The sequence below is a fragment of the Canis lupus genome, chromosome 17 (genome assembly GCF_011100685.1).
Source record: "Canis lupus familiaris isolate Mischka breed German Shepherd chromosome 17, alternate assembly UU_Cfam_GSD_1.0, whole genome shotgun sequence".
NCBI lineage: Eukaryota > Metazoa > Chordata > Mammalia > Carnivora > Canidae > Canis > Canis lupus.
The window spans coordinates 52,991,898-53,003,600 of NC_049238.1; the positions used below are offsets into that span (position 1 = coordinate 52,991,898).

The following is an 11,703-nucleotide window of genomic DNA, read 5'->3' on the forward strand; positions in this document are numbered from 1 at the left end:
ATCCCCTGTTCTTGAGCATAGGCTGGACCTGTGAGTATTAGAGGTTACCTCATACCTTCTTTATGGTAAAGAGATTACTGCAGTTCTAATTAAGATCTCAAATCAGTTGGGTTAATCAAGAGGGAGATTCTTCTGGTTAGGCCTAACCTAAGCAGGTGAGCTTTTATTTATTTTTAAGATTTTATTTATCTTTAGAGAAAGAGGAGGGGAAAGAGAAAGGGTTTGAAGGGAGGGGCGGGGGGAGAGAATCTCAAGCAGACTCCCTGCTGAGTGTGGAGCCTGATGCAGGATTCGATCTCAGGACCCTGAGGTCACTACCTGAGCTGAAACCAAAGTTGGTCACTTAACATTGAGCCACCCAGGCACCCCTCAGGTGAGCTTTTAAAAGGGAGCCTAGAGGTGGGAGACAAGGGAGGTCAGAGAGATGATCTCCTGTTGGCCCTGAAGTCCTAGTTTTACACCTGCACAGAAATGAATTTTACCAACAACCATGTGAACTTGAGAGAGGGCCCAGAGCCCCAGAGGAGATGCTAACCTATGTTGACACCTTGATTTCAGCCTTGTGAGATCATTAGATGGGAACCTAGTTAAACTCTGCATTGACTTCTGACTTCTGAACTGTAAGAGAATATATGGGCATTGCTTCGAAGTGTTAAATGTGTGGTAATGTTACATAGCAGTAGAGAATGAATATAGCCATACTCCCAAGTGCTTATACTGACACTCTTTTGATCTTACAAGAAGGTTCACATGAATGAAAAGTTCAGACAACAGCTAAACCTCAATTCCCTTCTCAAATAGTGCTTAAAAGTTTCTTGACCAAAACACCAAGAGCTTACCTTTGTCCAGTCATGCCATCAGGAACATAGCCAATTTTGCATATGCTTAGAATCAACCACACCACAAACCTGTACATGTGTAAGACTTATCTTATGTGTAAGATATGTTAAAATATGAAATAAATGAATCTTAGGATATCATGCAGAAGTCCACTTCCATCCATTCCTCATGTATTTTTAGGAGGCTAGATGAAATGTTGAATGAATTGTAGTTCATTTAGAAGCTCTGAAGGTTCTGCCTCTTTAGTTGAGCGATAAAAGAAAAAGCATTATCTGCTTTCCATTGTATTAACAGATAATAGTCCTTAATTCCCTCTGAAAGTTGCTTAGACAACTGCAAATGAAATAACTGAAAAATGTGCAATATGACTGCTTATTGTGAAATATATCTAATCTAAATGAGTTAGATGGAGAATTAAAAATTAAGAAGTCCGATATCAGCAAGGGTTTTAAAAATGCATTAATTGTACTTTATGTATCATAATCTATTATATAGTCACAATGAAATATAATGGACCAGTGGAAATAAATAATAGCTATGTGTAACAAAAGGATCTTAGAAACATAATGTTGAGTGAAAAAAATCATATCCCTATAGACTATGTAAAATATACCATTTTTATACAGCTCAAAAAGGAACAAATCTAGAACATGTCACTTTAGGGATTCATACATATTTTATGTCTTTTTTGCATGTGGTAAACTATCAAAAAGGGAGAAGGGAGGTGGGGAGAGACAGGAGAGGAGCTCAAATTGATAAATACAAAGTACAGGTAATGTTCTAATTCTTAAGTGAGGTGACAAATGATTGATAATCTATTTGTATGTTACACATCCTTTTATAAGTGTTAAATATTAAAATATAACACTATGTATAAAGTGTTGGCAAAATCTGTATTTGCATGGTTGCCTTTGGTTTTGCTTTGAAGTAGGCTCCATGCCCAGCATGAAGCCCAACATGGGGCTTGAACTCACAACTCTAAGATCAAGACCTGAGCTGAGATCAAGAGTTAGGCACTTAACTGACTGAGCCACAGCACATGCTGCATGGTTGTTTTCAAAACTATACTTATTTTACCAGTCAGTGTTCTTAATTATAGGCAATTCAGGTTAACTTTAACAAAAAAGTGTTTTTTAAAAAGGCTAATCAGCATCCTCAGGATGTCTAAGACAGCCAGAAAAACCAGAATTAGAGGCTACAGAGCCTCTACTACTACTTCAGATAATCTATTATCTACTTCAGATAATTGCTTCAGTGAAGATCCCACTGTGTGGCAGAGACACTGCAGCTTATACCAGCGACCCTGCTGACACTGGATACTGAGTGTCACTAAAGCCACTTTTGCTGCTTCTTTGTGAAACTGCGTAGAGTAGCCAGTGTTGTAGGCCTTTACGCAGAGAATACTGCATAGTTTCTTGCTTCTTTGCCTAAATTTTAAAGTTGAAGGTGGTTGCAAGTTCCTTAGCTGAAAAGAGGCTGGGAAAACGTATCTGACACTTTCAAATTTCTTAGGAGGGAGGCAGGCTCTGCCTCATTAGGTGAGGGAATTCCCTAAACAGGATAGGAACAAGGATATTGCGCTTGACTACCCAACACCTTCAGCTAATGCCTTCACTTGTTAAAACTTTCAACATAAAAGGACTTGTCAGACATTGTTAATTGCTTTCTCAATACTCTTTCCTCCTTGCTAACGGAATACTGATTTTATTTGAGGCAACTATGTACCCAGCTTTTGCAGACAGAAGTACGAATTTAAAGAGGCAAGCAAGACAGGGAAATATGTCTGGAATTTCTGGGAAAGCTTTGCTTTTCTTCGTAAAAGAGGGTACACACAGTTGGCACAGGACATTTCCCTTTTTCTTCCTGCCTTCAATATGGCCAAGACATCTGGTACAGCACCAACCTTCTTGTAACCACAAGAAAAGAACATGAAGGATGAGAAACGGCAGATGTGAAAGACAGAACTGCATTCTTCTGTACATAGGTAAGACCACTGATTAAATATTGTCCATGTCAGTTACATGCTCTCAGCTACATCATTCTAGAAAAGAGATGACAAATACGTCTCATTAGTTAAGACTCCATTTATTGAATTCATATTTTCTAATAAATGGGCTGTGATGTTTCTTTTGCACTATTAGTAAAAATAGATTTTGCTAATCAAGAACCACTTGAACTCTGACCAGTATTTGGCATTTAAAGGCATCTTAATGTAGTGGTTAAGAGTATGTTTAAGAGTCTCTCTGGATTGGAGTCTTAGTTCCAGTTTAGACATACAGCATAACCTCCTTGTGCACAAGAATGCATAAAATGAGGTACAGCCGAAATGGAGATTATATGGTAAATGAAAAGCACCAAGCTTTCTCCTCCATATAGCCCCTCCTCTGTATCGTATTCATCCTCATATTGGATGTATCACTGCACTGTAATTATATGTATACTTATCTCCTCTACCAAATTTTTCTTCAAAAAGTATCAAGGCCTTTCCCCCACCTTTTTTCTATTCATAACTCCAAATGAAGTGCCTGGTACATAGATTAGATGAATTCTCAAGCTAGTACCTTAGACGTTATCTGGGATGATTATTAAAATACAAATTCCTGGATCCCACTCCCAAATTTCTATTTTAGTAGTCTGCAAGCCATTTTGGGGAACACTGAAGTAGTCCTCCAACATCTGAATCAAATTGTAGATAATGTATTAATATAAGTCAAGGTAAAAGGTAAGGTATTATTAAGGTAAAAATCGATAATAAAAGATTTTTCAAGGTACTCACAAACTCAGTCTTAATTTTATAATTTGATTTGTAATTGTATAATTTTGGATTTCTAATCATGAGACTACCATTTTAGAAACAACTATTTTTAGTTATGCTGCTGACTACATTATGCTAATTACAAGATACTTATGAAAAGCCCTGTCTACCTGACAGGTTGATATGTATATGAAAAATAAACCTTTGAATTTCCTAATAATTAAGACTCGTTACTGAGTAAAATTAACTGTTATTCTCAAAGTGAGGTTTTTATTAGAAATGATGTATTTGTATTAACACTAGCCAGAATTTACATTATGTAGGGCAATGAGAGCTCTTTAAACTCAAACTCCAAGCTTTTGATTTGCCAAGGGGAAAAGTTAACATATAGGTTTATCCTCATATCCAAGACATAAACAACTTTATGACTTTAAAGGAACAGAAGGTAGATAAGGAGACACCATGTCATACTTTAATGGGCCATTTGATGACTTTATCATTTTTACTGAAAACTGGCTATGGCAGCTGACATATTGTACAAGGGTACCTGTGTTCTAAGTGGAACCGTGGGACACACAGAGACACTTAGGGCATATACTTCAAGCTAAATGGCTGGACTAAAGTTTTACTTACTCTTGGGAAACAAGATAAAAATGCCTGCACTGGGGGTGAAAGTGTTTTTCAGATTCTATGCAGGACTTTGAATAGAAATTCGAGTTTCTAAAATGACATATACTTAATCACTAAAGACCACCATTAAAGAACTTTGGCAAAGTTCTTTCAATATTACTAGGATCAGATGTTTTTAGGATATCTTAGTGAGGTTCTATTGTTTTAACTGGAGTTATTTCTTTATGGCAGTATTAAAGAAATTTTACATCACGCAAAGCATTAACAAAAACTTTAATACTGTGTCTCTCCCATGCAGTATGGTGCTTAGTGCTACTGGAAAATATGGATAGGTTTAAGATTCATCATTTCAGTTATTTTTGGGCAAACCCAAACTGATTAATTACATGGAGTAATTTGTAAATTTGTCATGTGTGACTAAACTGAGATGGGCAAATGGGTTGATAAATGAGCCTAGTTGACCGCTCAGCATTTGAATCTCAACATTGCTTTGTTGTCTACACAGCACAATGAATGTAATAACTCTCATTAGGTGATAAAACTTTGCTGCCTCGTGAAAAATGGATCTAAAAATAAAGCCAACTATCCATACTAATAATGAAAGACATCTAAGTAAGTGATGGTCCTTAACTGTAAGACAGAAGTTATATATAAATTAAATAGAATGTAGTACCTAAAAACTATGATGTGAATAAACCCATTGTATGCTCTTCCACTGAATAAACCACCCAAGTTGAAGATTTCCTAGGACAATATTGAAAAGTTGACTACTAATATCTAATAGAATAAATAACAGCTACTTTCAGCAGTTGAACTAAGGGTACAAATGTATGTGCACACACACAGGACAAACTTCTCAGGATTCTTTGAACAATATGCTGACTCTACTATCGCTAGAAGAAAAGGGTGATCTATTTTCAAGTATATTTCTTGGGCACTAGCAGTAGGTTCTCTCAAATTAAGAGTAAAGACACCATGTCATAAAGTGCCAACTCTTAGCACCAGAGAGACCTAAAACTTCATAGTAGGTGAATGACATTACAAATCAGAGAATCTGCCAATCTAGTTCTGTGGAATTGTATTCCTTTTCTCAAATGGGAAAAAAAAAAAATCTAGGCTATGCCAAATAGATTTAAAAAGCTAGTATCTTTAAAAAAATTTTTAGACTTTTTTTTTTTTAGACTTGTAACTTACAATCCTATATAAATAAAAATTGCTGGCTTATAATAAAGGATCTAAGTTTGAGAGATGTGAAGAAACAAAAAGGATCTGATACCACAGTTTATATAAATTGAGGTCCCAGAACTGAAAATTAAAAACAGTCTCTTAGAGAAAGGAATGGTGAAACTCAGTGTGTATTTTCACAAACACACCCAAAAACTGTTTTGTGGACAGCCAATTTGACTGCAAATTCTAAACTGCCACCTGATACCTTTAATCCACAATAAATCAAGTCTGAGGCAAGACACTAAATGGACAATACTCGAACAGAAAGATAATAACTTCCTTCCTTGATAAACAATCTCCAGCTGTCATTTGTAAGTTGAGTTATTTGATGGCTTGGGAAGCAGTGTCCATTGAGTTTTCCTTCCTGACCTGTAGAGATTCACTGCTGATGGACAATAATTCTCGAAGTTCCTTATTTTCAAGCTGGAAAAAAAAAAAAGGTTCATTTATTTTAGGTATTTTGACCATTAAACTGCATCAGAATAATTGTTTTGGGCCAGGAACAGAAGGCGTGTTATTTTAATTTTAAATATTTTACGGAAACAAAATAAGAATTTCCTAAAACACTAATTGTTAATCATTTAACATACATTCATTACTAAGTAATTTCTATATGCCATGTGTTAGGACAACAAGGAAAAATACGAAGCCTCTCTCCACCTGAGGAATTCACTACTTGTCATACGTTTTGTGATTCCCTCAAGTTATACTATTTCTTCTACCTTTTAAATTCCTAATAATATTTTCACTTTGCTCAGTCTTCTCTCCTGGATGTCCTTCAGTTTTGGAGAAAGGAAGAAAAGGGGAAGAAACTACTCACTAGGGACATAGCTAGGTACCACTGGGTGTCTTACATTTGTCATTTCAAAACAACCTGTAGGGCAGGTATCACTGCTCACATCCATGCTCTTTTTAAGATGAAGACACTGTGGCTCACAAAAGTCCAAAGACTTGTCCAAACTCAGGCAACTTGGATGTGGTATTGCTGGGGTTTCAATCTGATGCCTGTGTTCTTTCCACTTAAAATATACATATATTTTAAACATTTTATTTATTTATTCATGATAGAGAACGAGAGAGGCAGAGACATAGGCAGAGGGAGAAGCAGGCTCTCTGCAGGGAGCCCGATGCAGGACTCGATCCCAGGACCCTAGGATCATGACCTGAGCCAAAGGCAGACACTCAACCACTGAGCCACCCAGGCATCCCTCCACTTAAAATATTAAGGAAAATTTGTCCATTTCCTAAGGGCTGGTTTTCTTATCTGAGTAAATCAGGGAGAGTGTAGATAAGGTCATTTATCATTTTAACTAATTCCTAATTGGGACCTTGTCACTCCCTTTGATTTCCAGGTAGGGCAGCTTGCATTCTCCATCCTTATTCTGCAGGAAATTCTGGTAAAACCACAGCATCTTTAGGCTTCATCTATAGTTTGGGCCTATAGTCATTAAACTGTCTACCATATAAACCACTTCTCTTAGTATTTTGCATCTCTCCTGGTATGTATAAACCATTTCATATCATGTAAGTATTAGACTTACTCCTTTCACTAGACTCTGAGCAGGGATATTCTTTTTCTCTGTGGTATTTCTCAAAGGGCCCAAGTTAGCATCTCATAATAAGCGACATTCAAACCATCTATTGTTTTGTGTTTCCTTAATAATTTTTGGGCATAATAATACCACCAGGCCTTTTTTGGGTAAATTTTTGCTGCTATAATCAAAATATTACACGAAATCACTTAAAAAAAAATAAAGACTATAAGGTTTATAAAATAAACAGCAGGCCCTTGGTTTTGTTCCCCAAAGGCAACCACTTTTAAAACTTTTACTTATTTCTTTTTTTTTTTTTTTTAAGATTTTATTTATTCATGAGAGACAGAGAGAGAGAGAGAGAGAGACAGAGACACAGGCAAAGGGAGAAGCAGGCTCCATGCGGGGAGCCTGACGTGGGACTTGATCCCAGGTCTCCAGGATCAAGCCCTGGGCTGAAGGCGGCGCTAAACCGCTGAGCCAGCTGGGCTACCCACTTTTACCTATTTATTTAGGTACTTACTTACATAATTAATAGAGGAATAATAATTATTAAAATGCCTAAACTACTATTTCTTATCAATTTCTTACATTACCTATTTGATTTCCTTTTATGACAGAGGGATTTTAACTCACATGTAATTTGTCTCTTCTACTCTTTCTACCCTCTTGATATGACAATATCTCAATTTCTAGCCTATACATAGTTGAAATTTTCATTGTTTGTTGCTGATTAGATTTACTTTCCTGAAAAGGGTATGGAGGAGTTGGTTTTTCTTTAAGACTTATTTTTTAGATAGAGAATGAGAAGGAGGGAGTGACTGAGTGTGAGAGTAAAGGAAGGGGCAGAGGAAGAGTGAGAGAATCTTAAGGAGAAAGAGGCTGAGTGTGGAGCCCAACCTGGGGCTCAATCTCACAACCCTGAGATCATGACGAGCCGAAATCAAGAGCTGGACAATCAACCAACTGAGCCACCCAGATGCCCCTGGAGGGGGAGTTTTAATTTTAAATCATGAATACACAGAAAACATCAATATACTGCCTAGGATAGTGATGGCATACCTTCCAGACTCTGAGAAAACTCCCTGAGTATTGTGAGCAACAATCTTACCTCTAATTGGGCTAGTTTTTCCTGAATCTTACAAAATTGGTCATCATCCACCTGAACTGCTTTCCTCATCACTTCTCCCATTTCACAGATTCTGTCAATCTGACTCTCAATTTCCTGTGAAGATATTAAGAAAAGAGAAAAAGGTGAAAAAGTTATCTTTTTGGCAGATATGAAGTTCATGAGAACATGTGCATGATGATGTTAGAAAGTTCATTTAATCTATGCTACAGAAATTACACAGGCATTTCACTGTAATCCGAGTCCTTAGAGGCAAAGCTATAATAAAGTTATCTTGTAGTATTTACAATTTGTTTTCAAGATTGATTCTAGTCTAACCACCCACTGGACAATGGACAATATCTCTATGTGGCTGTTTAACTTAAATTGAATACTTTTATTGTCAGGAAGCTTACCACAGCTTACCAAAGCTTCCAAGGTACTTTATTCTTTTTTTGGATATATCTCTTCCCAAGTTTTTCACATGAGCTAAACTGTCTCTTTTAATCTTAAAGTTTTTTCCTCCAGATTACAGAAAAATAGTTTTTCTCTTCCAGATGAGAAATGTTTGAGAGCTGTTCACATATTGAAAGTATTCCTGTTCCCTAAGACTTTTGTTAAGTCAGCAAAATGCTTTCAAAGGATTCTAAGATGAAGTTTATGTTTCATAAATTCCATGGAACAAATAGTGAGGTGCCAATTCATTAATCCAGGTTTAAATGATATAGTACATGTAAATGTACAATGCCACCCATGAAGCACTCTAGAAACATAAGCACAATAACTGGGTCTCCCAAATTAAAGCATAAGCAATCAAAGTGTAGAAACTATGCCATGTATTTTTTTTAAAACCATACTTCTAACATAATATGATGCTACGTAATTCAGTTTAATAAAGGTTTCTGTCTGCTACATGCCAGGTACTGTGTTAGGTATAAAAGAAGAATCCATGCTCCCTATAATCAAGGAGCTTATAGTTTAGTGAAAGTACAATAATAACCAACCAAGTATTTACTGAGTACCTTCAGCACTACCTTGCATTATGTTTGGTGGAAAAACTAGGCATCCATTAATCTTGCAAAGACATCTTGGGGCAGGTGGGGTGAGGAACCTACCTTAGTCCCACTCAAAGAAAAAAAGCTCCTGAGCAGCCCCTTACCCCCTGCTTTCTAATCATATCCTTACAAGATACAGCAAAATCAACAGCAAATGTGAGAAATATGAAAGACAAGCTTAGTTTTCTTCAAAAACAAGTGAACAATTTAAAATAATTAGAGATTTCAATCTCATTCATTCAGAATTTATTCACTAAAGTTTCTTACTGCAGAGTGAGACTGGTGAGCTTTCAGGACAGGCTCAGCATCCACAGCCTTTTTGGCAACCATTAATTGTAACATCTGTTTCCGGTACTTGCTCATGATGAGTTCCAAAGCATCCTGGTGTTCCTCCAAGGAAACCCATAGCTCTACCAAAAAAAATAAAATCACTTGGCAGTGATGTCTGAGAGATAGCTCCCAAAGCCAAAACTCTTTTAACAGAATTTTATGACACGCCATGAAATACCATGAATACAAAATTATAAATCAGTGTTTAAGTCCACAAAACTCAACAGTTAGGTCTATGTGAAAAATAACTTTCTAGGCAGAGGCAGCTTCATCTGGTATAAACAACATGAGATGTAGAATCAGGAGACAAGGGTTTCAGTTCAGTTCTGTGAGTTACTAGCTTACTACTACACTTATGCAAATTATTACCCTCTCTGAGCCTATTTCTTAACTGCACTGTAATATTAAGTACCAGCTTATCTACCTCAAAATGAAGATATGATAATACAATGGGATAATATAAATGAAAGCGCACTGTAAACTACTATACAAATAACTTCATACCGCTATTATTAATAATGTACACATCAAGCCTGAGAATATATACCCCGAGGCTAAAATTCAGTTCTTCCACCCTGCACAAGAACATTAAAAAAAAAAAAAAAACCCTCTTCAATCTTAGCGTCAGTGCTTATTTCAATTAATATTTGAACATAAAAAAATCCAAGCCCTTGAGGATATTAACACCTTGTTATGCAAGTATCCATATGGGGATAAAAAAGTAAACCATGCAACAATTCAACTCCACTAAGCTCCCCTTTGATAAGCTTGCCTATATATGCAAAGTCAGTCAGATGACCTTAAAGTAACAAACTTTATCGTTACTGGGCCATCGCAGGATAACGCTTTTAAAAGTACTGATCTGGAGATACATATAGGATGTGAATAGTTCGTTTGGCAAGAACTTTTGAAATATAACTGGATGTTAGAAAATCATAACTACACAAAAAGTCCTGACTAACCTCTGTTTTCCTGCTGCAAGTCTCTAATCTGTGTATTCTCTTGGGACAGCAGAATGTGAGGTTTGAATTTGGACATGTCCTTTATATCGGATGCATCTTCTTGATACTGGACAAACAGAGACAGACTAAGCGCGCCGTTAACAGGAGAACAGCCGCGGATGCAACTGAAGAAGGAGTCGGAGCTCCAGGGCAGCACGCTCAGCCCCGACCCCGAAGGAAAGTCTCACCGCCACCCTCTGAAACCAGGCATACGTTTAAGGCCGAGTTCCCGCTTTCCTTTGCCCTCCACCCCTCGGGTGCACAGATCCTGCGGGCACCGACCCCTACTCTCTGCCCGACCTGGTCCGGAAGCGCCGTCCCCGCCTCCCGCATAGCGGCCACCCGCCGGTGCAGCGCGGCGGACTGATCCACGAGCGACTCTGCGGCCGCGTCGTGTTCCCGTAGCCGCTCGAGCAGCGTCTTGGCGTCTGTCAGGATCTTCTCGATGGTGCAGCTCATAGTGGCCCCGGATCCTTGCTCCCGTCCTGCTCACCTACACTACTCTTCCCTGAACCTGGCTCAGCGTTATCGACGTCACTTCCGGCCGCCCTATGCGCCTGCGCAGTGGGGCCTAGTCCGCGGGTGGCCCTACTTGAACCAGCGGCTTCCGGCAGCCCGGCCGGCCCCGCCCTCGGCTTCCGGCTCCCGCGGTGATCGAGGTGGCGTGTGGCTGGGCGACCCGGGTTTCTTCCTTCCCTGTGGGTTTTGATTGATGGGGATTGTTTTTCAGTCACCGGATTTTAAAATCTTTTTTTGGTGCTTAGTCTCTTTTTAAAATTAATTTTAAAAACTACGGTAAAATACAATAAAATGCACCATCTTAACCATTTTGACACGTACACTCCGGTAGTATTAAGGGGCTTTCTCTGTTACGCAATCGTCCCCACATCCATTTCCAGAACTCTCTTCACCTTGCCAAATGGAAACTCTTAACCCGTTAAATATTAACTACTTATTCCTCCCAGCCACTGGCAGCCACTCTTCTGCTTTCTGCCTTTAGGAATTTCACTATTTCGGATACCTTATATACAGTGAGTGGTGCCACTGTCAATCATATTTGTTGTTTTGTGACTAGCTTATTTCACAGAACGTGTCCTCGAGTTCTGTCCGTGCACATCAGAATTTCCTTCCTGTTTAAGACTGAATTATATCCCATTATATGGGATATAAAATATTAATTATACCCCATTGTATGTCTATGGTATGTTTTGTTTATCCATCCACT

General features: G+C 38.1%; 1 protein-coding gene across 5 annotated transcripts; it reads right to left on the reverse strand.

Annotated features, from left to right (window-relative positions):
- Positions 1 to 307: 307 nt before the first annotated feature.
- Positions 308 to 11,119, reverse strand: SIKE1 (suppressor of IKBKE 1). Of its 5 annotated transcripts, XM_038561843.1 has the most exons (7): positions 10,779 to 11,097; positions 10,440 to 10,545; positions 9,415 to 9,557; positions 8,096 to 8,209; positions 5,822 to 5,875; positions 3,402 to 3,516; positions 308 to 2,881 (listed from the first exon to the last, which is right to left on the reverse strand). In XM_038561843.1, the coding sequence occupies exons 1-6, from the start codon at positions 10,935 to 10,937 to the stop codon at positions 3,403 to 3,405; spliced, it is 690 nt and encodes a 229-aa protein (XP_038417771.1). In that variant the 5' UTR covers positions 10,938 to 11,097; the 3' UTR covers positions 308 to 2,881; position 3,402. The 5 variants fall into 5 exon arrangements, with proteins under 5 accessions (XP_038417771.1, XP_038417773.1, XP_038417774.1 ...); XM_038561845.1 differs by lacking the exon at positions 3,402 to 3,516 and having other exon boundaries at positions 309 to 2,881; positions 10,779 to 11,083; XM_038561846.1 differs by lacking the exon at positions 308 to 2,881 and having other exon boundaries at positions 2,910 to 3,516; positions 10,972 to 11,119.
- Positions 11,120 to 11,703: the final 584 nt, after the last annotated feature.